Source organism: Lithobates pipiens, unplaced genomic scaffold (genome assembly GCF_037356315.1).
Source record: "Lithobates pipiens isolate NorthernLeopardFrog02 unplaced genomic scaffold, aLitPip1_a1.2 Scaffold_30, whole genome shotgun sequence".
Lineage (NCBI taxonomy): Eukaryota > Metazoa > Chordata > Amphibia > Anura > Ranidae > Lithobates > Lithobates pipiens.
Window position 1 is genome coordinate 41,082,565 of NW_027507791.1, and position 26,893 is coordinate 41,109,457.

The 26,893-nt window shown below is 41.4% G+C and overlaps 1 protein-coding gene across 1 annotated transcript in view; it reads left to right on the plus strand.

Annotated features, from left to right (window-relative positions):
* Nucleotides 1-480: 480 nt before the first annotated feature.
* LOC143942696 (NACHT, LRR and PYD domains-containing protein 12-like) overlaps nucleotides 481-26,893 on the plus strand; it is a 155,630-nt gene continuing 129,217 nt past the window's right edge. Inside the window, exons 1-8 of the mRNA XM_077464075.1 lie at nucleotides 481-787; nucleotides 10,469-10,588; nucleotides 12,156-12,316; nucleotides 14,572-14,749; nucleotides 15,203-15,268; nucleotides 17,988-19,698; nucleotides 22,243-22,407; nucleotides 25,983-26,147. Of these exons, the coding sequence (XP_077320201.1) occupies nucleotides 10,495-10,588; nucleotides 12,156-12,316; nucleotides 14,572-14,749; nucleotides 15,203-15,268; nucleotides 17,988-19,698; nucleotides 22,243-22,407; nucleotides 25,983-26,147 (2,540 nt within the window). The 5' untranslated portion in view covers nucleotides 481-787; nucleotides 10,469-10,494. The remainder of the gene's footprint in view (nucleotides 788-10,468; nucleotides 10,589-12,155; nucleotides 12,317-14,571; nucleotides 14,750-15,202; nucleotides 15,269-17,987; nucleotides 19,699-22,242; nucleotides 22,408-25,982; nucleotides 26,148-26,893) is intronic.

Genomic DNA, 26,893 nt, shown 5'->3' on the forward strand with positions numbered 1-26,893 from the left:
CTATATCGTCTACCCAACTCAGCTGAATAAGTGCTGGGGTAAGGGTGATGTGTGTACCTTTGCAGGATGAATGCCTGTGCATATTGTATGACATTCATGTATTAATGTTCATTTTTATCATGTGCAATCCTGTTGGCTCGCCAATTGTTTCCATCGCTCATACATGTACACCAGTGATTCTCAACCAGAGCTCCTCCAGAGGTTGTAGGGGTTCCTTCAGCATTCGGCCATTTCTGCCTCTTAGATAAGTTCCCACCGACACCATTGATCTTTTTAGCTATTTGTAAGGGGGGGTAATTCTTCCCAATGACCACAAGTGTAAGGACCAATCTTCCCACTGATCATCACACTATTGTATCAGGAGTTGTAGATTTCTAATTTTTAGAAGGGGTTCCCCCGAGACCGGAGAACTATTTCAAGGCTTCCTCTGTGTTGAAAAGGTTGAGAAAGGCTGATGTATACTATCTTTGAATAGATATTTTTACTGCATTTACTCTTGTTACTTAGTGGCTAAACTGCGCTCACCTCATTTAAAGTCCCAGGGCGACTTCTTGTATATATTTACTATTTATTATTAGGGATGGAGGAGTGTCACCGGCGATGGCACCAGACCTTTTCTCTTTGTTGTGTACTTTATTAAAGCTTTGTGTCATTCAATCTCCATGAGATCTGTTTCCTGCGAAACTGAAAGTAGAAAAGCACATTGCGATCTCCTCCCCCCACCCAATATTCTCCATTTTGTTGTTCCTCGTTCAGAACTCCCACGTCATCATCTGTGATCTTTACGGTAAGTAAACATTTAACCCTATATAATATAACAGAAGGAGTAGTACTTGGGAGGGGATTCATTCAGTGTGTATTAAGAGTGAATTGTAGGTGAATCTCTCTCTCTGTATTTGTCTCTGCAGACAGAACTGTCTTTTGTTTGTTCTTTTTTTTTTTTTTTTTACATATGTAACAACTTTTGAATTTGAAGCCACATATAAGACACGTTAAGATTGTTAAATCTTTATTTTTTTTTACTATAATTATTGTTTTTGTACTGAATAAAAAAATCCGGGAAATTTTGTATAGTAGGAAGTCAAATGATTTAGAGAATCTTCACACTGCTGCATTACATACTCTTATGTGGGATTTCTAGTTTTTTTTTTTTTACATATAGCGATCAAATCATTTATTTTATTATATTATCTCTGTGTTTTTTTATTTATTATTGTGTGTTTTTTGTTTGTTTTTGTTTTTTTTAATTCCCATGTTTAACCAATAATACAAATGTTTTTTATATGTAAACTGTCCAGCAGTGAAAAGAGTGAGCAGCCCCATCAGGAGCAGCTTTTGCCGCCGTGAGTTTCTTTGAAATCCAAACTTCACGCGCGAAGCAAATGTTTAATGTTTTAACCATTTGACCTCCAGGCGATTTACCCCCTACCCTCCCCTTTATGACAAGGACATTTTTTATTTTTTTTTGCAATGTGTTATTCTAGCTGACAACTGCGCATTTGTGCGATGTTGTACCCAAATAACATTTTTGTCCCCCCCCCCCCACATACATACTAGCTCTGCACCGGATCATGTAGCTAGTACTTGATCTGACACTTACGGGGTCTGGGGCTGCCTGGTGACCACCTCTGCCGTGATTGGACGCAGCAGGAGCCAATCAGCTCAGTATGTGGCTTTTTTTTTTTTTTTTTTTGGTGGTGGTTGATCCCCCTCTGCGGTTTCAAATTTTTTGCTCTATAAACAAAAAAAGGGCAACAATTTAAAAAAATAGAATTAAATTAAATTTAATTAAATTAAATTAAATAGAATTAAAAAACATTTTTTACTTTCTGCTATAAAATATATCCAATAAAATAATGTAAAAAAAAAATTTAATTTCTTCATCTATTTAGGCCAATATGTATTCTGCTGACATTGTGACATTGTACCCAAATACATTTTTTGTCTCCCCCCAAATACATTTACTGTGGCAGGGTAGTGGTGTTTGATTCCCCTCTGCGGCTTCAAATTTTTTGCGCTATAAACAAAAAAAGGGCGACAATTAAAAAATAAATAAATAAATAAAAAACATATTTTTTACTTGGCAGGATAGTCGCTCTGCACCGGATCATGTACCTGGTACGTGATCTGACACTTACGGGGTCTGGGGCTGCCTGGTGACCAGCTCCCACCGTGATTGGACGCAGCAGGAGCCAATCAGCTCACTATGGGGCTTTTTTATTTTTTTTTTGGTGGTGTTTGATCCCCCTCTGCGGTTTCAAATTTTTTGCGCTATAAACAAAAAAAGGGCGACAATTAAAAAATAAATAAAAAACATATTTTTTACTTGGCAGGGTAGTCGCTCTGCACCGGATCATGTACCTAGTACGTGATCTGACACTTATGGGGTCTGGGGTTGCCGGCGACCAGCTCCCGCTGTGATTGGACGCAGCAGGAGCCAATCAGCTCACTATGTGGGTTTTTTTTTTTTTGGTGGTGTTTGATCCCCCTCTGCGGTTTAAAATTTTTTGTGATATAAACAAAAAAAGGGCGACAATTAAAAAATAAATAAAAAACATATTTTTTACTTTCTGCTATAAAATATATCCAATAAAATAATGTAAAAAAACATAGAATTTCTTCATCAATTTAGGCCAATATGTATTCTGCTGACGTTGTGACATTGTACCCAAATAACATTTTTGTCCTCCCCCTCCCCCCACATACATTTACTGTGGCAGGGTAGTGGTGTTTGATCACCCTCTGCGTTTTCACATTTTTTGCGGTATAAACAAAAAAAAGGGCGACAATTAAAAAATAAATAAAAAACATATTTTTTACTTGGCAGGGTAGTCCCTCTGCACCGGATCATGTACCTGGTATGTGATCTGACACTTACGGGGTCTGGGGTTGCCGGCGACCAGCTCCCGCTGTGATTGGATGCAGCAGGAGCCAATCAGCTCAGTATGTGGCTTTTTTTTTTTTTTTTGGTGGTGTTTGATCCCCCTCTGCGGTTTCAAATTTTTTCGCTATAAAGAAAAAAAGGGCAAAAATTTAAAAAAAATAAAATGAAAAAACATTTTTTACTTTCTGCTATAAAATATATCCAATAAAATAATGTAAAAAAAAAAAAATTGAATTTCTTCATCAATTTAGGCCAATATGTATTCTGCTGACATTGTGACGTTGTACCCAAATAACATTTTTGTCCTCCCCCCCCACATACATTTACTGTGGCAGGGTAGTGGTCTTTGATCCCCCTCTGCGGTTTCAATTTTTTTGCGCTATAAAGAAAAAAAGGGCGACGATTTAAAAAAAAAAATTTAAAATTAAAAAACATATTTTTTACTTGGCAGGGTAGTCGCTCTGCACCGGATCATGTACCTAGTACGTGATCTGACACTTCTGGGGTCTGGGGCTGCCGGCGACCAGCTCCCGCTGTGATTGGACATAGAAGGAGCCAATCAGCTCAGTATGTGGCTTTTTTTAATCTTTTTGGTGGTGTTTGATCCCCCTCTGCAGTTTCTAATTTGTTGCGCTATAAACAAAAAAAGGGCGACAATTAAAAAAAATATATATTTTTTTTTACTTTCCGCTATAAAATATATCCAATAAAATAATGGAAAAAAAAAATTTAATTTCTTCATCAATTTAGGCCAATATGTATTTTGCTGACATTGTGACGTTGACATTTACTGTGGCAGGGTAGTGGTGTTTGTTCCCCGTCTTCAAATTTTTTGTGCTATAAACAAAAGAAGGGCAACAATTTAAAAAAAAAAAAAAATTAAAAACATATTTTTTACTTGACAGGGTAGTAGCTCTGCACCGGATCATGTACCTAGTACGTGATCTGACACTTCTGGGGTCTGGGGCTGCCGGCAACCAGCTCCCGCTGTGATTGGACACATCAGCTGAGCATGTGGCTTTTTTTTCTTTTTTTTTTGGTGGTGTTTGATCCCCCTCTGTGGTTTAAAATCTTTTGCGCTATAAACAAAAAAAGGGCATCAATTTAAAAAAATAGAATTAAAAAACATTTTTTACTTTCTGCTATAAAATATATCCAATAAAATAATGTAAAAAAAAAAATTTAATTTCTTCATCAATTTAGGCCAATATGTATTCTGCTGACATTGTGACGTTGTACCCAAATCCAATTTTTGTCCTCCCCCCCTCCCCCACATACATTTACTGTGGCAGGGTAGTGGTGTTTGATCCCCCTCTGCGGTTTCACATTTTTTGCGCTATAAACAAAAAAAGGGCGACGATTTAAAAAAAAAAATTTCATTTAAAAACATATTTTTTACTTTGCAGGGTAGTAGTTCTGCACCGGATCATGTACCTAGTACGTGATCTGACACTTCTGGGGTCTGGGGCTGCCGGCGACCAGCTGTGATTGGACACAGCAGGAACCAATCAGCTCAGTATGTGGCTTTTTTTATTTATTTTTGTTGGTGGTGTTTGATCCTCCTCCGCGGTTTCAAATTTTTTGCGCTATAAACAAAAAAAGGGTGACAATTAAAAAAAAAAAAAAAAAATGTTTTTTAACTTTCTGCTATAAAATATATCCAATAAAATAATGTAAAAAAAATTTGAATTTCTTCATCAATTTAGGCCAATATGTATTCTGCTGACGTTGTGACGTTGACATTTACTGTGGCAGGGTAGTGGTGTTTGATCCCCCTCTTCAAATTTTTTGCGCTATAAACAAAAGAAGGGCGACAATTTAAAAAAAAATGTAAAAACATATTTTTTACTTCGTAGGGTAGTCGCTCTGCACCAGATCATGTACCTAGTACGTGATCTGACACTTCTGGGGTCTGGGGCTGCCGGCAACCAGCTCCCGCTGTGATTGAACACAGCAGGAACCAATCAGCTCAGTGGCTTTTTTTTTTGGTGGTGTTTGATCCCCCTCTGTGGATTCAATTTTTTTGCACTATAAACAAAAAAAACAGTGTCAATTAAAAAAAAAAAAATGTAAAAACATATTTTTTACTTGGTAGGGTAGTCGCTCTGCACCGGATCATGTACCTAGTACGTGATCTGACACTTCTGGGGTCTGGGGCTGCCGGCGACAAGCTCTCGCTGTGATTGGACACAGCAGGAGCCAATCAGCTCAGTGGCTTTTTTTTTTGGTGGTGTTTGATCCCCCTCTGTGGATTCAATTTTTTTGCACTATAAACAAAGAGGGGGCAACAATTAAAAAAAAAAAAAATCTAAAACATATTTTTTACTTTCTGCTATAAAACATATCCAATTAAAAAGGAGCGACAATTAAAAAAAAAAAAATTAAAACACATTTTTTACTTTCTGCTATAAAACATCCAATAAAAAATGTAAAAAAAAAAGAAAAAATTCAATTTAGCCCAGTATGTATTCTGATACATGTTTTTGGTAAAATAAATGAATAAATAAATAAAATAAGTGGCTAATATTCTTATATTTGCTGAAAAAGGAATGGTGAAACCAAAATAAAATATACAGTATTTTTTTTTTTGATACATCTGTGTCTTGCTGGATCCCCTCCTGTGACCTGGGGGTGGTGTCTATTACCTTATGTTGGGGAAACTGATTAGAATCTGTGGTTAGGAGTTGCCTTATTCTGTGGATTGTAAACGTGTTTGCTGTGTGGCATTTACATATCCTGTTTCCCCCCGAAAATAAGACTTAGCGTAATTGTCATGATGGCTGCAATATAAGCCCTACCCCCCCCCCCCCAAATAAGCCCTAGTTAAAGTCCTTGAAGGTCTTATTTTCAGGGTAGGGCTTTTTTTTCGGGGAAACAGACTAATTTACATAGCAGGTGAGGTTGGAAAAGGACACAAGTCCATCAAGTCCAACCTATGTGTGTGATTATATGTCAGTATTACATTGTATATCGCTGTATGTTGCGGTCGTTCAGGTGCTTATCTAATATAGGTTTTAACCACTTAAGGACTGAGCCTCTTTCTCAGATTTGTTGTTTGCAAGTTAAAATTTTTTATTTTTTTTTTGCTAGAAAATTACTTAGAACCCCCCCAAACATTATACATTTTTTTTCTAACACCTTAGAGAATAAAATGGCGGTTGTTGCAGTACTTTTCTGTCACACCGTATTTGCGCAGCGGTCTTACAAGCTCACTTTTTATGGAAGTAAAAAATGAGACAACAGTAAAGTTAGCCCAAACTTTTTTTTTTATATTGTGAAAGATCATTTTCCGCCGAGTAAATTGGTACCCAACATGTCACGCTCCAAAATTGCGCCCGCTCGTGGAATGGCGACAAACTTTTACCCTATCTCCATAGGTGACATTTAATAAATTCGACAGGTTGCATGTTTTGCCTTACAGAGGAGTTCTAGGGCTAGAATTATTGCTCTCGCTCTACCGATCGCGGCGATACCTCACATGTGTGATTTTAACACCGTTTTCATATGCGGGCGCTACTCAGGTATGTGTTCGCTTCTGCACGCAAGCTCAGCGGGACGTGTCAATTTTTTATTTATTTTTTTTTTTTTTTAGCTTTTATTTTTTATTTTTACACTGTTCTTTAAAAAAAATTAAAATAAATTGTGTCACTTTTATTTAATGTAAACATACCTTTTAGTATAAAAAAAATGACAGGACCTCTTAAATATGAAATCTGGGGGGTCAAAAAGACCTCACATCTCATATTTACACTAAAATGCAATAAAAAATAAATAAATACATTTTGTAATTTAAAAAAAAAAAATGGCCCTTTAAGAGCTATAGGCGGAAGTGACGCTTTGACGTGGCTTCTGCCCTGCAATGATATAGAGATGGGTGGGGGCCATCTTCCCCTCACTCTTCTCCATGTCACACAAGGGTAAAACATCTGATCACCTCCGCTGCTGTGGACGGCTCCGGTGAGCGGCGGAGGGCACCGGAGCGTGGTGGGGGGGGGGCTCTGCCGCCGCCAATAAAAGTGATCTTGCTCTCTCCTCAAACTCTCATTTCTTTATTCCTCCTCTCCAGTCCCCAATCTGTACATATCTCCCTTCTGCCCACTCAATATTACTCCACTTACCACCTCCTGCTCATTCTAAGCCCACACAGTATCACCACGTCCATTCCACCACAGCATCTTCCCCCCTATTAATCCCATTCCCGCCTCACCACCCTCACCCTCCTACTATTCCTAATGTCTGGGGACATTGCATCAAACCCCGGCCCTCCCACACCCAATTCCCACCCCCTAAAGTTGGCTGTCTACCTCCTCAAACAGTCGTAACTCCCACCTTCTCATCCCAATTCCCCTGATTCCACAAGTCGGCCCCCCTCTTTCATGTGCCCTCTGGAATGCCCGCTCAGTCTTCAACAAACTAGCCTCTGTCAATGACCTTTTCCTCTCCAAATCCCTTAATCTATTTGCTATAACCGAAACCTGACTCCAGGAATCTGACACTACCTCTCCAGCTGCCCTGTCCCACAGTGGCCTCCTTTGGACTCACTCCACCAGAGCCAGTGGACGAAAAGGAGGTGGTGTCGGACTTCTCCTCTCCCCACAATGCACCTTCCAGGTACTTCCCACACCTCCCTCTCTTTCCCCCTGCTCTTTCGAAATGCACTACATTCGTCTTTTCTCTCCGGTTTGTCTGAGGGTCGCAGTTATTTATCGAACTCTTGGACCAGTGTCACGCTTTCTGGATGACTTCTCTGCATGGCTACCCTATTTTCTCTCATCTGAAGTACCTGCCATCATCCTAGGTGACTTTAACATTCCAATCAATGCTAATACTGCTACCACTTCTAAACTACTCAACCTAACCTCTTCTTTTAACCTAACACAATGGATACAAACCCCCACTCACTCCAACGGCAACATGCTCAACCTCGTATTCTCCCATCGCTGCACTCCCTGCAACCTCTCTAACATCCCCTTTCCTCTCTCTGATCACAACCTTATCCGTTTCACTCTCTCCTTGTCTCCTACATCCTATGCTGCCAACCCACAAACTACTACCCAGAGAAACTGTCGCAACCTCAACCCTTCCCTTCTTCACTCTCCTACTGATGGCCTTCATGACAAAATCACACCCCTGTCCTGCCCAGACCTAACCAATTCCATCTACAACAACACGCTGTCATCCTCCCTAGACGTACATGCTCCTCTTTCTACACGCAGAACCAGGCCCCGTCTGCCACAATCCTGGCAAACAGACGACACCAGAAGTCTCAAGAGACACAGCCCTGCTCTTGAGCGAGCATGGCGTAAATCTAAGTCCCTGCAAGACTTTACACTCTACAAATCTGACCTTCTCAAATACAATTCCTGCCTCCACACTGCTAAACAAACTTATTACAACACTCTCATCAAAACCCTCTGATCCAAACCTCGTCAACTCTTTTCTACTCTTAATTCCTCACTTCACCCCCCACTGCCCCCACCCATCAACTTGCTTACCGCTCAACAGATTGCCAATCATTTCAATAGCAAAATCGACACAATTTGCACAGAGATATCTAGCAGTCAACCTCCTCCCCTACCCAACACAACAGGTCCAACACCACACTCAATACTCTCCTATTTTTGCCCAGTTACCACAGATGAAGTTGATAAACTCCTCTCCATGGCCCACCTCACTACCCATTCCCTGGACCCTGTCCCTTCACAATTACTGCTACCACCTTCCCACTCTATCCTCAACTCCCTAACCCACATCTTCAACCTCTCCCTCTCCTCCGGCACCTTTCCTTCCCAGCTCAAACATGCACTGGTTACCCCCATACTCAAAAAACCCTCACTAGACCCCACCTATTTGAAAAACTTAAGACCCATCTCCCTGCTCTTGTCCATGACAAATGAGTCGCTACCTCATGGACAACAACCTTCTCGACCCCCTACAGTCTGGCTTCTGCCCACAACATTCTACTGAAACTGCCCTACTAAAACTCACCAATGACCTACTAACTGCTAAAACCAACAGCCACTACTCCATACTCATACTTTAAGACCTCTCTGCTGCCTTTGACACAGTTGACCACCTGCTCCTCCTCAGCAAATTACACTCCCTTGGCCTCCGTGATTCTGCTTTATCCTGGTTCTCCTCCTACCTATCTCAGCGCACTTTCAGTGTCACTTACAACTCCATCTCCTCCGCTCTCCTTCCTCTTTCTGTTGGGGTACCCCAAGGTTCCGTCCTTGGGCCCCTCCTATTCTCACTCTATACCTCTTCCCTGGGCCAGTTGATAACCTCCCATGGTTTCCAATACCACCTCCATGCCGACGACACCCAGATCTATCTCTCCACTCCTCAACTCACCCCCTCGATCTCGTCACAGATCTCCAACTTACTGAATGACATATCAGTATGGATGTCACACCACTTCTTCAAACTCAATCTGGTGTCTCTCACCTTCCTCTTGACAATACCCCACAGATTCTCTATGGGGTTTATGTAAGGCCAGTTTGCTGGCCAAGCAAGCACAGTGATACCATGACCATTAACCACTTACAGATGGAGAATGGAGAAACTCTGGACAGCCGCACTCCGAATCGAATAAAGTAAACTGTGCCTTTATTTTCTCAAATGAAAAACCTCACATCACACAAATCCCAGCAGCAGAGGGAAAAATATAGAACAAAATTTCTAATGCGTTTCAAGCTGTAATTAGCGCTTACTCATAGCTGATTATTGTTCTAAGTGAGAAAAAAATAAATACTATACGAGTGTCATCATGTGATGGTGTAATTAGGGAGTAAATAACAGTGACAGCCGGTGGCTCATCATTCTGGAATCTCCACACATGTGATTCCTACACTCAATCAGTAAGTGATTAAAGGGTAGACAAAAGTAAAGTGGAAAAAGGAGGAAAAAGAAAAATAAAACCAAGGAAAGAAACCACCTCAGATCTAAATCAATTATCTGAATATGTATATGAAAAATAAAGTGTGCATGAAAAGGAGTATTTGAATACAAATGGTCTTGATTAGTAAAAATAATAAATAATAATATCAAAAATATATATGAAGAGATATATAAAGGTATATAAATTATTTCTTACAAAAAGACCATAATAATAAATATATATATCTGAAGCCAAAAGTGGAGAGTGTGTGTATGTGAATTTTATAGTACTCATGAAAACTAATGTAAAAAGTGATCCTAAGCCAATCCTATATAATAGAGCATAGAAAAATGAAATCAAGCTAATCTCCACAACGCTGATCATTAAATGTTATTTATATAAACTACCAGTGATGTGTAATAAAGTGACCGGTGCAAGAGATGTAAAAACTTAGTTGTTATAACAATATAACACACACGATCGGAATTCAAACGATCGGATTTTGTTGTTGGAAAAATCTTAGGTCCAGTTCTCAAATTCCGACGGAAAAAGTCTGATGGAGCCCACACACGGTCGGATTTTCCATCGGAATGTCTGACCGTGTGTACAGGGCATTAGAGAACTGTTGCAGGCTCTTTTACTGATGATGCGTTCTTTTTTGTTATCAATGTATGAACATTTGTTGAACTTTATTAACCTTGCAGATTCTTTGAAATGCGAAGCATGTGACATGGGTGTCGGTGTATACGATAAACAGTTTTCTGCTCCAAACAAACTGATCGCAAATAAGAAAATGAAAAAATCCTACATGCCGAAATTACCGGGTAAGTGTCAACTAATTATCTTTTTATTTATATCATTTTTACAGAGAAATGCAACAAATGTATTTATTATTTTTTTTTTTTTTTTTTTTGGGGGGGGGGGGGAGAAGAAAACCAAACACATTAGTTACACTGTATCTAAAATTATCTGTATCCCATCTACCTGCAGGCAGATGTAAAAATCCTCTTTCATAGCCACCAGATATCTTCTGGCAATATGAGAGTTAAAAGGAGGGCTGGAACTAATTATTTTTTTCATTTTCCTAATCGATTAGTTGGCCAGTTATTTTTTCGTTTAATCAATTAATCCGATAAAAAAACTTCAAAAAAAGTGTGGTGTCTAATTTAATAATTAAAAAAAAAAGTTAATTCTCGATTGGCTCTATGTCGTGGTAAACCATAAATAACCAGCCATATGGTTGAGGAACAAAATATCTAATCCACTCCAGAATAACAGAAAAGATATATATTTATATATATATATATATATATATATATATATATATATATATATATATATATATATATATATATATATATATATATATGTGTGTGTGTGTGTGTGTGTGTGTGTGTGTGTGTGTGTGTATATGTATATATATATATATATATATATATATATATATGTGTATATGTGTATATATATTTATATATATATATATATATATACACGATTTTCCGACAACGCGATCCGATCGCACATTTTCCATCGCAAAGTACAACCGCGTGTACAGGGCATTACGGTATGATTTCTTTATGAAGCAAGTCCTAAACTCAGTAGAGAATAACCCATGCTCTCTCTCTGTGTGGAAGTAGTGGTCTCTCTGCAGAGGTCTAACACACCCCTTGCTGAGCTAGAGCTTTCCAACCAACGAGAAGCATGCACTTTGCTGATTGCAGTGTTGTAGGTCTATCTTCAATGGTCTAACCCAGTGATGGCGAACCTCGGCACCCCAGATGTTTTGGAACTACATTTCCCATGATGCTCATGCACTCTGCAGTGTAGCTGAGCATCATGGGAAATGTAGTTCCAAAACATCTGGGGTGCCAACGTTCGCCATTACTGGTCTAACCCATCCCTTGCACAGTCACCACTACTTCTCTCCAATCCAAGAGAACTTCTTTCTGATTGCAGAGAATTTGTTGTGACTGTGCTGGGGGTGGGTCAGACTGCAGTATTTACACACAGGGCAGTGGTCATTATCTTTATCATGTGGCATAGACTTTTGGACTGGTGCTGGAACACAATTATGGATTAATAAAAAACAATTTTTTATTTATTAATTTTTTTAAAACTGTACCATCACATTACAGAATCACAAAAACGAGCAACAGATAAGCCGCTTTATTTTCTAGTGAACATCAGCGCCGAGCATGCCAATTCATGCTAACTAGGTACAGACATTGGTGTCTAAATAGCTCAAAATATACCAATAAAAACAAGACCTTATTATTATAAAGGAAGCACAAAGCAAAGGACGAGACACAAATATATAGATTTCTTCAACGATATTTTGGGGTTCAGAGGTAAAGCCACAATTCAGTAAATGTATTGTCTGTGTTTCTGTAGAGGACATCAAGAGGTTCCACCATCAGCTGTCTTCATATGATGATCCATCACTGAGGAGGATGTATGAGTATTATAGAGATGATCTGATCTACATCCTGGAGAACATGGACATCGGGGTCCTCCTGAAAGAGCTAAAATCTCGGAATCTCTTAAGCACAGATGTAAGACAAAAAAGTTTTTAAATAAACTGAATGAATGACTTGTATAGCGCTACAACTGCAAACTGAATTGCCTCAAGGAGCTTAATCCGTCCTGTGCCTCCTTTTCCTTAGAAGAGGGGGGTCTTGAGGTTTTTTTCTGAAGGCCCGATGGTTTTCTTCCATGCGGATGTTAGTGGGTAGGGCATGCCATGCGAATCTTCGTTCTCCCTTTGCAACAATGTATGCACTGTGTCAGTGAAAAACACATGCGAATACTCGTATTTGTTGCCGAATTTACAGTATGTGCAAATCTTGATGACCAATAGGAATATGTGGGGGGAGGGGCCTATGGTGAAGCGTCGACACTGCCTGGAAATGTTGCAGTCAGTTCAGCTCGGGATTCGGCCATGACTGGGAGGTTTGTGAGGCAACTACAGGCAGGCCTCTGAACTTTATAACTGCAACATCCTCCTCCTCCACCGTTTCTCTTCTTAACACAGGATTGTGTACAGCCGTGGTCAAAAGTTTTGAGAATGACACATATTCATTTTCACAAAATCCATTGCTTCAGTGTTTGTAGATCTTTTTGTCAGATGTTACTATGGTATAATGAATTATAATTACAAGCATTTCATGAGAGCCAAAATCTTTAATTGACATTAAAGTGTTTGTAAACCCTTGAAAATCAAAACAAACAACCAAAAAAACCTGCAAGACAAAGGCATAATGAGCTAGTATGCATAGCATGCTATCTCATTATGAATTAGTTACCTGAGATTGAAGCCCCTGCAGCCGTCCTCGTACGCCGACAACGCTCCCGAAGTTACTTCCGGATATCACGGGCTCCAGCGTTGTGATTGGCCAGAGCCATGATGGCGGAATGGTCTCACCTAAGCAACAACACGTACGTGCTGTTGCTTCAGTGCACATGTGACGATGACGTTGGCACATGCAAATACAGGGGATATCTCCTAAACAGGAGGTTTAGGAGATATGCAGCGTAGCTACAGGTAAGCCTTATTTTAGGGTTACCTGTAGCAAAAAGTGGTTGCAAAGGGTTTACAACCACTTAAAGTTTATGAAAAGAGTCAATACTTGCAGTGTTGACCCTTCTTTTTGAAGACCTCTGCAATTCGCCCTAGCATGCTGTCAATCAACTTCTGGGCCACATCCTGACTGATGGCAGCCCATTCTTGCATAATCAATGCTTGGAGTCTGTCAGAATGTGTGGGGGTTTTTTTGTTCACCCACCTCTTGAAGATTGAACACAAGTTCTCAATGGGATTTAGGTCTGTGGAGTTTGCTGGCCATGGACCAAAAATCTTAATGTTCCCCAAGCCACTTAGTTATCAATTTTGCCTTACGGCAAGGTGCTCCATCATGCTGGAAAAGGCATTGTTTCCTCACTCTGACCTATGATCCACCGAGTCTCATTGACTCATTATCACAGAGCGTGCCCCCTGCGGGTAGTGTGGGGAGCATGCAAAGGGACGGACATCATATGACGCCACCCCGGTGTCAGAAACAATTAAACAGACTGAGACAGAAGTACAATCAAATCACACTTGTTTATCAATAAAAATAAAAAGGTAAATAGAAAAAAGCGTAGTCAAGCATAGCCAGAGTCCTGTAGACAGATGTGGTAGTCAGCCAGTCCAAAGTTCATTAACCAGATCGGGTAATCAGCCAGGCCGGAAATCAGGGATCCAAGGAGAGCAACTGCAAGCAGGATAAGAAGCCAGGTGGGATGTCAGCAAGCCAGTCTTGAAACAAACAGCAGGAGATTGTTCCCTGTTATGTGACCAACAGGAAGGCAAATGAAAAAGTGAGCAGGAAGGCTTTAAATAGGCAGGTCAGACGAGCATCATCGGGAACAGCTGGTAACTGTGGAAAGAGAAGAGAGCTGGCAATTAGCCGACAGCTAAGCGGTCAGCCCAGAGGAGGAAGGGCTAAGCCAGCCCCGACACCCGGCAAAGCAGGTCCGCTGTGCAGCCGTCATTTGTCTATAGCACAGATGCAAAGGAGTTAAAAAATAAAAAATAAACGTCACCAGGTTGTCCCAACCTTTTTTTAATTTTGGCATGGTTTTCCCTTAAAGGAGAAGTATGGAAATGCAAAAATAGGTAGTACATGCTGGCCTCATACCTGCATTGCATTTCTTTCCACAGTCCTTTTAGTTTTTGTAGAATAGTCTTTTGGAGAGCCCAGAATCAGCCTGTAACGGTTTTTTTTCAGTTCAAAAGTTATTTTTAAAGAAACCTGTATATGTATTTCAGACCTACCTGGCAAGGAAAAAACACATGAGCAGGGCTGCCTTCTCTCATGCATTATTACAAGATATTCGGGATCGGGGAAGAGAAGCTGTGATTGGACTCTGGGAATGTCTCTATGCACTACAGGAAGATCATCCTCATCCTAATATATTGGCCATTCTGGAAGAAATCAGCCGAACAGGTAATAAAAATTTGTGTGCAATAAAAATTGTGACAATCGAAGGGATAAAATGGTGGGATTATGACTGGAGGGAGGAATCATCTCATGAATCAGGGATGTGTGGATATCTAAAACAAGGGAATCTCAGATGCTGAAGATTCTGCTGGATACACAGCTATTGAAGTGAAAAACGGGTAAGTATTCATCTTTTTCATGGGCTTCATTTGATTTTAATATTTTTATAGCTTTGGGTTCTATTTATCAAAGCACATTTGATGGTGTTGTTTACCTGGATAATATGTCATTTTCATGTTCCCCATTTGTCAACAATTTTTTTTTTTTTACTCACTACGCTAAAAAAAAGTAGCTTGCTTTATAATATGCAGTCTGTTTAGACAATGACATCTTTTCATAATTTCATGGTTCTGCCTCCAATGATCAGGATATAGCTTTTATTTCTTTTTTTTTCTATAGGTGAGGGTCTGCTGGATCAGATTCTGCTGGATGAATTTGGACACTCACTGTCTCCGGAGCAGAGAGGTAAGTTCCAGTAATTATTACCATCACAAATTTCCTCCAAAGTGCAGAGTTGATGTTATAAAATAAAATAAAAGAAAAAAAGTGCAGCGCTTGGCCACTCAATGTGAATGTGATCCAAAAAAAATATATAAAAAAAACTGTGACACCGAATACAAAAATACTGTGAAAAAATTATAAACACAAGTGTCCAAAAATATAAAAAAACAAATTGTAAATTCAAATGTCCATATGTAAATTAATACAAAAATATAAATAATGTCCAGTGTATATGTAAAAGTAATTGCAGAAATAACTAAAACTTGATTGTTCAATGAAATTGTACTTGACCACGTGGACCCGTCACCTCTAAACACCACTAATAGATGCAGGCTTACCAGATCCCCAGTGACCCCCCTGTTAGGGGAGGTCGAACTGCGCGAATTCGATCACAGATCACATAGTCCCTATACCCAGATGCCGGAGATTGTCCCGATCTCTCGGATGTCCCGTAATCTTCGGATTCACGTGGTTACTCTCAGCACGCCTCCAAATGACGTATCACCATAAAAAAAAAAAAATGCGCCAAATTGTGGGATATGGTTTCAACAAAATGTATTTAAGCCGAATACTCAAGCGCTTAAAACGACTCCACCGAGTCATAAAAAGAATACACAAGTACACAAGAACAGAAATGCTAGCAAAGATAAACAAGATTAAAAAAACTCATCAACGTGAGTTTGTATTGCGATCGCAATACAGAGTTGATATTATGTTTTCCCTAAATTCAGACTTTGCTCATACATTTTACATATGAAATGAGTTTAACCCTTTCGTTGCCAGAGTTGTTTTTGCTGGAGTTTTTTTTTTTTGCACACATGTTTAAAAAAATAATTTTGGGCCTGAAGATTGCATTAACCCCTAGACAGTATGTATTTTCTGAATTTAGACACCCCAGAGAATAAAATAGTAATAGTCCCCCATATTAGCGCAACAGTTTTAGAGAGTGCAACATGTTAAATTTAGGGCTTATAAACACAACAAATTGTTGATGTCAGATGAGGTTGTACCGAGTAAACAGATACCGAACATGTGTGCACCTATGACATTTCAGTATTCTGTATTTTCCACAAGTGGCAACTTAAAAGCCTCATAGGTCATCAGTGGAAAGTGGAACGTTACACACATACTAAAAAGTAAAGCTCACCACATTGCAGTATAATGAGTGTTCTTTAGGCTCCTCATACCCCCTTCAAAGCTGTGAAATCCTCAAATATATGCACAGCGATCTTCATTGCACATGTGCAGCCTGAAGAGTTTTCGGCATGTGAGAGAGATTTGCAAAATTTCTTATGCCTGGATGTTAAGTTGTCATCCCTAAAACAGTGCAGCGGTCATTTTCATGGCGATCCCAGCAGTATTCATCCTTTTTCCCCTGTCTGTTTTGTTCTCAACTCCTCTGCCCCATCCTGCTTGTTTACACATTGCCTGTTCTCATAGTGTGCCCCTATCCTGCCCTCTTCTCTTCTGCACCCAGCTCGATTCTTGGCTCCCTCCTCTCCCCTCTGTCTATCTGCTTCCCTGTTTGCTTATCTCCCCCCCCCCAGCCTGATCTCCTGAAAGCCTGCTCCATTCTTGATCTCAGAGGAGCTTGGTCCCAGAGTGCTGATTGTAGCCTGACACCCAGCAACAGCAAATGACTCCAATGAAACACTGATCAGAGGGCAGAGTGATGGACTGGTCTATGCACATCTTAGATCTAGCCCAGGGGTCTTCAAACTACGGCCCTCCAGTTGTTCAGGAACTGCAATTCCTACCATGCCTAGTCATGCCTGTGAATGTCAGAGTTTTACAATGCCTCATGGGATGTGTAGTTCCGTAACAGCTGGAGGGTCATCGTTTGAGGATCCCTGATCTAGCCCCTCACTGAGATCAGGAACATGGGGAGTCAGGACTGAGGGCAATAAGCAGTGTGCAAACGAGCAGGTCAGGGTAGAGAAGCATGGAACAGAGCAGACAGGAGAAGAAGGATAAACACTGCCAGGATAGTACTGAAAATGACAGCTGTTAACAGCCATGGACGAAGCACAGGGAAGGTCATGGGAGCAGTTACTGAGGGGGTTGCAGAACTGCAGACAAAGAGCAGAAAGGTAGGCTGATTTATTAGCATGTAGCTTGTACATAGGGGTTGATTTACTAAAGTTGCAATCTGCAATGGCATTTGGTCCAGATCTTAGTAAATGAGCAGAAGGTCTGCTGACTTCCATCATCCAATCATGTGCAAGACACTCGTGGACATCGCTGGAGATGGGGATCAGGTAAGTAGTTGGGGGGTATGACGAGAGGGCTGTGGAACCCAGAATCCCTTAGAGAGGTTGGGAAACCCTTGTTTCAGCTCCCCATGCAACCCCTATGTCTAAGTCATCCTGTGTCCATTAGGGGCACAGGATTACTGAGAAAATGTGGCTTGGATTACTTAAAATGAGACAGTAATATTTATCCGTGTTCGTGTTGTCTTCCAAATTTTTTGCCTGTTCGGATGTTCTGGTGCGAACCAAACTGGGGGGGTGTTCAGCCCATCCTTATATATTACTTTTATCAGTGTGTTAAAACTACATGTATTAGTAGTACATTCCCAAAGATCTATGTGTATAATACAACACAAAGTTTTCCTTAGACTAAACATTACATTGTCCATTTCTGTTTTAACTTGAGTCATAAAATTATTTTATTACATTCCCAGATATTCAGGAAAAGCACAAACAACATCTGATGGTGAAGACTGAGACTCTAGTGGAGCATAGTCCCCCAGGAACTACACTGGAACCACAAAGATTCCTCATCAATGAGCGTTATGTGAACCTGATTGTGGTCTCCACTGATCAGTTCAGGCAGCGCCCCATGAATGAGATAATACAGACTGGGATAAAACATGAGGAATGCTTGAAGAAAACACAAACTAGACTGGAACACATTACACCAAACAGACTGTTCCGATGGAACCACCAGTCCCAATGTGTACCACATGCAGTAATGGTGAGCGGAGTGCCAGGAATAGGGAAAACCACACTGATGCAGAAGTTTGTCTATGACTGGGTGACCGGAAAACACTACCAGAGATTTGCCTTTGTCTTCTTCTTCAGATTCCGGGACCTTAATAGACTGGGAGAGGTCAGCTTGGAGGAGATGATTCTTCATCAATATCCGTATCTGGAGAGTCAGATTGGAGACATTTTACAAGATCCGGAGAGACTTCTGTTTATATTTGATAGTTTAGATGAAAGTATTCACCAAATAGATTTCACATCAAGTAAATTCTCCTATCAAGAACAGAGAAGACATTTTGGTGAGATTGTGGTCAGTTTGGTGAGGCAGAGTCTTCTTAAGGATTGCTCTGTACTGATAACCAGCCGTCCAACCAGACTGGCATCGGTGGATACCAGTGTTTTCCAAAGAATAGCTGAGATCATGGGATTTCTCTATGGAGACAGACTGATCTTCTTCAAAAATTTCTTTGGAAATGAGGAATTATCAGGAAAGGCCTTTCATTATGTACAGGAGAATGACACGCTGTACACTTTCTGTTATATCCCATCATACTGCTGGATCATCTGTACAGTGTTATCAATGTGCTTCAGATCCCAACCAACAATCACTGATCAGCTGATGACATCATTACCCAAAACAGTGACACAACTCTTTGTGACTTTTGTCTCCAACATTCTGGCCAATCACAGCCAGAATAAAGATGGTGGTCACACTGCCCGGGAACTGCTGACATCTATTGGGCGGATGGCAGAACATGGAGTCATGAATCACATAATTGTATTTGATGATCGTCATCTGGAGTCATTCAGAGTGAGAAATGATAATCATCTCTTTTCATCTTTCATGATGGAATCTGGTCAGCCTCCTGATGTGGATTACACCTTCTTACATCTCACTCTTCAGGAGTTTTTTGCTGCTTTAGTCCATTTTATTAACTATAATCCTGACAGATTACAGGAAACACTTGATGATGCTGAATCTTACAAAGACGGCCGTGCTGAAATATTCCTCCGTTTCCTCTGTGGTCTCTCAGACTCTTCTACTAGATCCATGTTAAAGTCTCATGTGGGAGAATTGTCTACTCAGACTGCCAGACATGTCATCACCTGGATCCAGAAGAAAATACCAGACCAAATACCTGACAAACAAATAGAAGGCAAAAGAGATCTTCTTAATGTATTCTACTATCTCTATGAGAGCAGGAATAAGGCTCTGGTGTCACAATGTATTGGATCAAACAAAGTTGACTTTTCTGGTGTCCCCCTCAGCCCTCTGGACTGCTCTGTGCTGTCTTTTATCCTTCAATCCTGCAGAGAGACAAAAGAAGTAAATTTAAGTTCATGTAATATTCCAAGTGAAGGATTGACAAAATTGATAACAGCTCTACACAACATCAAGAGTTTGAGGTAAAGAATAACCAAATTTCTGTGTTAAATTGGAATGCTCTGCAAAATATTTACAGGAATGACTAAATATTGGTGTTATTTTCTATTAGGCCCCTTTCACAGGGGGTGGATCTGCTCAGCGGAGTCTGCCAGCTCAGTGGGGGGGATCGACCCGTTGATCTCCGCTGAGCCGGCAGATGGCAGGTTTGTCTCCACTCACTGAGCAGCGATGGACCGGTCAGAGGCCCCGCTGATCTCATCCAATCTGATCCGCCAGACGAAGGGCTGAACGTATCGCCATACCTCTGTTTTGAGCGGATCGTATGGCAGACAGATGTCAGTGGACACATCTTCGCTGACAACCGCCTGCCCATAGGAGGCAATGGGTGACCCGCTCGGGTCCGCATGAAAAACGGACAAGCGGATCTGAGCAGGCTTATCGTGTGAAAGGGGTCATGTATGTAAAGCTTGCATGCATTTATGTGATAATTTATGTGATGTATTTAGATAACTGCACAGACTGAGCAGATGCGTAGAGGCAGCAAAATCCCATCTATGGGAGTCACATAGAAGTGATACAATTGGCCCAGTGTCTGTGGGGTCTCTGCTTTGACCTCAGTGTTACAAGAGCTCAACACTGACTACATATGCAGTTTTATTTCCTTCAACCTCAGGTGGCTATAGTCACTGGCAGTGATCGTAAAAAAAAACCCCCAAAAAAACAAACCTTAAGGCTGGTTGTACTGAAGCTGATCTATAGATTGACTTCGGTACAACCAGCCTCCCCATAGATGGATTGAAATTCGGCCAGTTCCTGCTCAACCAGCCAAATTTCGATCCATCTATGGCTAGCTTTATGTGTGACCCCAGAGGGAAATTCTTTCCTACATATACATAATATAACTGGATACTAACATTTATAGGTAAAGTTGATCCAGGGAACATTCAATTGCCTCAAGAAGGACTTTTGTCCTCTACTACTGGATTAAATTGGATCATGTTTCCCATTTTTTTTTGCCATCCTCTGAGGGGTTGTTTTTTTTTTTTTTTTGGTGTCTTTTTAGCCAGATTAACTATATCATTTATTTACTGATGGAATCACTGAGAGATCAACTTAGAGGAGGAGTTATTTGAGATGCTTGGTTTTTGTTATAACAACAGAGTGAATGCATATATAATATTGAAGGAGAGATATGATTTAAATGTAAATCCTTTAGCTGTTGCTATTCCTGTGGGCTGCACTAAAAATAAAATTATACTCTTTAAAAATATATATATACTCTATAAAAATTATATTTTTATTTATTTTTTGTCTGGCACAATATAGAGTATGGGATTTCAGATCAGCTGTGCCCAGTCTTGCCACAAAGAGTTAATCCAGCTCTGAGCAATCCTCATATCATTTTTCAGTGAAATAGCATCCTCCGGGACTGTGACATCGTAAGGGGGCTGGGTCACCATGTGACATCAACCGGTGACCCCTTGTCCCTATATAAGTCGCCGTGCACCGCATCCCTGGCACTGCGGCCGGAGAGAGAGCATCGAGTCAACATCTCCAGAAGAAGAAGAACGGAAGGCGGTGGTGGCAGCGACAGCGACCCCCCTTCCCCAAGGCACCCTCCATGTTGAGGGCACGCGGCCTGGTACGGCTCAGGAGGGGAGGGGGCGCTCGCTTGTCCCCACCCCCTTTCCTGGCCGGCCGGGCTGCGTGCTCGGATAGGGGTCTGGTATGGATTTTGGGGGGGACCCCACGCCGTTTTTTTTCAGCGTAGGGAATTCCCCTTAAAATCCCTACCAGACCTCAGGGCCTGGTATGCCCCCGAGAAGGCATGCAGGCTTCATGAGTGAGGCGACATTGTCGCCGCTCTCTCACTCTCGCTACTATAGGAAAATTACATTTTCCTATTGCAGCCAGCGCGAGAACCAGCGCAACAGGATCGCGCTGGTTAGAGAAGCCTGTCGCCTGGAACCAGCGCGACAGTATCGCGCTGGAAACACAATATCGGCAGCACCTACTGTACTTGCTCCTCTTTCTAAATGCAGAACCAGGCCCCATCTGCCACAACCCTGACAAACAGACGATACCAGAAGTCTCAGGAGACAGACGTGCTGTTGAGCGAGCATGGTATAGATCAAAATCCCTGCAAGACTTTACCCTCTACAAATCTGCCCTTCTCAAATACAACTCCTGCCTCCACACTGCTAAACAAACCTACTACAACATGCTCATCAAAACCCTCTCATCCAAGCCTGACCTATGCCATACAATGCAGCCTGACCTGTGCCATACAATGCAGCCTGACCTGTTCCATACAATGCAGCCTGACCTGTTCCATACAATGCAGCCTGTCTGTGCCATACAATTCAGCTTTACCTGTGCCTGGTGAGGACGTTACGCTTTATAACATTTTTCTTATAAAATTCTATTTCCTGGAGTTTTATAAAGTGATCAAATATAAAGGATTCCAATAAAGAGAAATGGGTTTCATTCATGTAGAGAATAGTTACATTCATTCCTGGGGGGAGAAATTAATTTTCTTCTGGTAACATTCTTCTCTTCTACAGATTGGATAATAATCACCTGACAGACAGTTCCTGCCCTCACCTGGCATCTGGAATAAGAAATAACCAGACACTGAGGACACTGGACCTGTCTGGGAACAATCTGGAGGGTCCTCATTTCAGGGATCTGATGGAAGCTCTGACAACAAGCCATATAGAGGAATTACAGTAAGTATAACAGGACTGACTGGGATAATAATATTCTGGGATAAATTAACATTACAACCATGATACAAATTATTTAACTATCTATCTAACTTTAAATTGGACAAAATTTTGTCACTTCAGCAAGAATCAGCTGAATTTCTCTCTGGGTCTAGTCCTCAGAGACTGATCTTTAGATCAGCTTTTGTGGAACGGTCCTGCTGAAAAACCTTCTTCTATTAACAGCTTGCAGCCTATCAGCTTTAATTAGTGCAGTCTGACAGCACCAAGTCTTTCCTGTCAGCATACAATGTCCTAGAGGAAGGATTTCTGCATCTACCTCACATGTGTGGATGCAGGAATGTATTAATAATTGTTTCCATTCAGCCCACTTTCTGAATGAAAAAAATATGTGTGTATTCAGCTGTAGAATGTAAAAAGTATTCGCTCAAATTAGTCAATCCCAGACTGGTATCTAAATCTTAGACTCTTATCACACTGTTATTAGCTATACAAAAATACTTTTTCTAAAAGCTTGACAAATTAGAAAATTACTTTTACTCTGGTATTTATTAGTCCCTTCTTGCCACCACTTCCAAGCCCTTTTAGTGGATCAAAAAGCCGGAAGTCGGGGTATCCTGATTAGGCGCTTACCCCCAAAGGAGCCGCTGGTGATGAAGGGTCTTCTGTTCCACCATGCCTTTTAAACTTGCTCAGTCCCAAACTGACACACCCAGTTGGAGGTGGAGGACCATTTACACCTGGATAACTTAAGCGTTAGTAAGTCACAGTTGTATAATAATGCATGGAAATTAGGCCAAAGACTGCCAGACAATGCATTGAAGCAGGTACACAATGCAAAACTTGAAATAAAGCAATAAACAATTCAAAGTTGCAGAACTAATAAAGAAAACTGTGGCCTAACACAGGAGAAAATACCCAATGTGCATTAATATAGGTTTAAACTTTATCTGAGGTAACTATTATTAACCAAAATCAGACCCAAAATAACTTAACAGTATTTTTCTTCAGTTATCCATAAGTGTTCCTAAGTGGGGTACATATTAAAGGAGGTGCCAAGGTGCCTGGCGCATTAATGCTAACATTGGCCAGCTTGCAGTGGGGCCCTTCTGTCTTTGTCACATACTATCCTGTTACTTTAAAAGTAATTGATGTATAGCTGCAGGGCTACTAAGTAAGGGGCGTGTGAATGGAGTGTAGCCCAAGGGTTAAAGCTGTGTCTCCTCTCACCATTCTTGCCATGCGCAGTTCCACATCCTGGGAAGTTAGTGGTTTCAATCATCAGGTCCCCAAAGCTCAGTCTCTCAATGCTGGATTAAACACAAGCCGCCTCAGTAGAAGGTCCATACTCTCTCTGATGTAGGCAATTAGGCACCAGCAGCAAGACCTTTCTGTGCAGCACTTCAGTGGTGGCATGTCCCACAGCAGGTACTGTCAGCTTGTCTTCCTCTGGCAAAAGACCCCCAGGTTCTCTATGATGTGAGGCACAGACTGTCCTCGTTGCTCTCTTCCCTTCACTTTTGAATCCTTTCATTGGCTCACTCCTGAGGCCAGAAAGGGAGGGAGTGGGGAGCTAGCGGAAAAATATGCAGAGCCCACTGTACACAGATCCTGACATGGGGGTTAGGGTGGAAAGCAAAACACGCAGACAGGTGCTCAGCCCACAGCCATCCACACAGTTGAGAGGAAGGCCAGCATCCATATCCACAGTCTGCTCTCTCATTGGCAGTACAGTGGGGGGGATATGATGAGTGGGCTGCAGAGACACACAGAAAACCCACGGGGCTAATTGATCATATGACCGCTGTGATGGCCTGTCACAGCTGTCCCATGATCTAATGCTCCCTATCATAAGTATACATCAGAAATGATTCCAGTAAAGAGAAATGAGTTCCATTCATGTAGAGCAGGTATCTCCAAACTATGGCCCTCCAGCTGTTGTGGAACTACACATCCCATGAGGCATTATAAAACTCTAAGCCCCCATACACATGGTCGGACATTCCGACAACAAAATCTGTCAGATTTTTTCAGATGGATTTTGGCTGAAACGAGTGTTGCATACACACAGTCTGACAAAGTTGTCGGAAAATTTGATCGTTCAGAACGTGATGACATTTGTTGCATACAACGGGACTACATTGTGGCTAGTAGCCAATAGCTTTAGTCTTGTAATTTGATCTGAGCATGCGTGGCACTTTGATCAGAATTCTCTAAAAACGATCGGAAAATGTCAGATCTGATTTTGTTGTCGGAAAAATTTGAGGTCCTGCTCTCAAATTTTGTCCGTCAGAAATTCCGATGGAACATGTCCACTAGAGCCCACACACGATCGGATTTTCCAACAATATAATCCGATCTGACTTTTTCCGTCAGAATTTCCGACCGTGTGTACGGGGGCTAACATTCACAGACAAGACCAGGCATGATGGGAATTATAGATCCCGAACAACTGGAGGGCCATAGTTTGGAGACTCCTGATGTAGAGAATAGTTCAAAACAACAATAAAATAAGTGAGTGTTAATTGTAAATATGCAGCTGTCAATTAAAGGTGAACATACAACCTTCTATTGAACAATCTAAACAATAAATAAAAGACCAAAAATATATAAAGTCCCAGGTGAATCAAGAATACGAAGAAAAACTGTACTGGACTTCCAGAATTACATTGTGACAGTGCAGTGACAATAAATATGCTTGAAATTCTAAAATAATACACAGTGCACCTTTAGTGATGGTAACCCTTCCCCAGTCTATGAACTCATCGGAGATAAAACTTTTGAAACCATATCCTGAAGCTTGGCATTGTCTCATTCGAAGTGGTGGGCAGTAAGGCCGCGTACACACGGGCGGACTGTTCGCTCAACTTTGTTCGTCAAACAGTTTGAGCGGACAGTCCGCTCAAAATTAGCATGGACGGACTTGACCACACACGACGAACGAACAGTCCGCTGAAACTTGCGCGATGACGTGAACGGCACATACGACGGGACGAAAAATACGACGTCCTATACACTGCAATACAACCTTCGGCGTGCAAATCCTTTCTGAGCATGCGCGGAACTTAGTTTGACGAACAAGCCTACACACGAGCGGACTGTCCGCTCAAACCAAGTTTCAGCGAACAGTTTTACGGAAATTCCAAAAAACTTTGTTCGTCAGACTGTCCGCTGAAATTGTCCGCTGAAGCCCAAACACGAGCGGACTGTCCGCTGAAACACTGTTCAGCGGACAAAGTTGAGCGAACAGTCCGCCCGTGTCTACGCGGCCTTAGGGATAACATTTCAGGAGGCGAGTACTATGTAAAAAAGCTCACACGAAGGTGCCCAAATTAAGCTTATATGGTGTTGTATTTATTAGAAATCTTGCTGGAGCAAAAAAAAAAAGTGAGAATGCCAAAGAACTTACAAAAAAGGTGGCCGCCACCCCTGTGCACAGGGGCTCGGCAGTAATGGTGTCAGTGTGTTGGCCCTTTCCGATGCGTTTCGTACAAAAGCATCTTCTCAAATGATCTGCCATTTACATGTAGAGAATAGTTACATTCATTTTCTTCTGGTAATACTCTTCTCTTCCACAGATTGAATAGAAATCACCTGACAGACAGTTCCTGCCCCCACCTGGCATCTGGAATACGAAATAACCAGACACTGAAGACACTGGACCTGTCTAGGAACAATCTGGATGGCCCATATGTTAGGGATCTGATGGAAGCTCTGCCAACAAGCCGGATAGAGGAATTACAGTGAGTATAATAGGACTGACTGAGACAATAATATTTTGGGACAGATTATCAGTTGTCTAACAGTTGTCAATAACAGTTGTCTAAATCTTAGACTCTTATCACACCCTGTTATCAGTTCTAAAATTGAGTTTCTCTAAGCCCCTGTACACACGGTCGAAGATTTTGCCAACCAAATCCGTCGGATTTTGTCCGTCGGATCTTGTCCGAAACTGTTGCACACACACGGTCGGACAAAGTTGGCGGAAAATCCGATCTTTCAGAACGTGATGACGTGATTTCGTTACGATGGGACTACATTCAGGCTTGTAGCCAATAGCTTTGATGTAGGAATTTGATCTGAGCATGCATGGCACTTGGTCCGATCAAAATGCACTACACATGATCGGATTAGGTCCGACCGGCCCAGTTGGTCGGGAAATAATTCCAACATGTTGGAAAATTGGGTCCGACGGAGATTCGGACAGAATCAGTCCGATGCATACCACACACAGTCGGATTATCCGACGACACGGTCCGATAGGACACATTCCGACGGATTCTCCGACCGTGTGTACAAGGCTTAAGGCTTCATGCACACAGGGTGTTTTTCCCTGTAGCTTTTAGCAGTGTCAGGCATTTTTTTTTACAGGTTAAAATGCCTTAGCATGTTGTTCTATGTGCCCTCCCACTCCTTCCTCCGTTGGCAGGAGGAAAGGAGTCAATCGTCAAACAGGATTTCAGGAGCAAGGAACTGTGGGACATGTAAT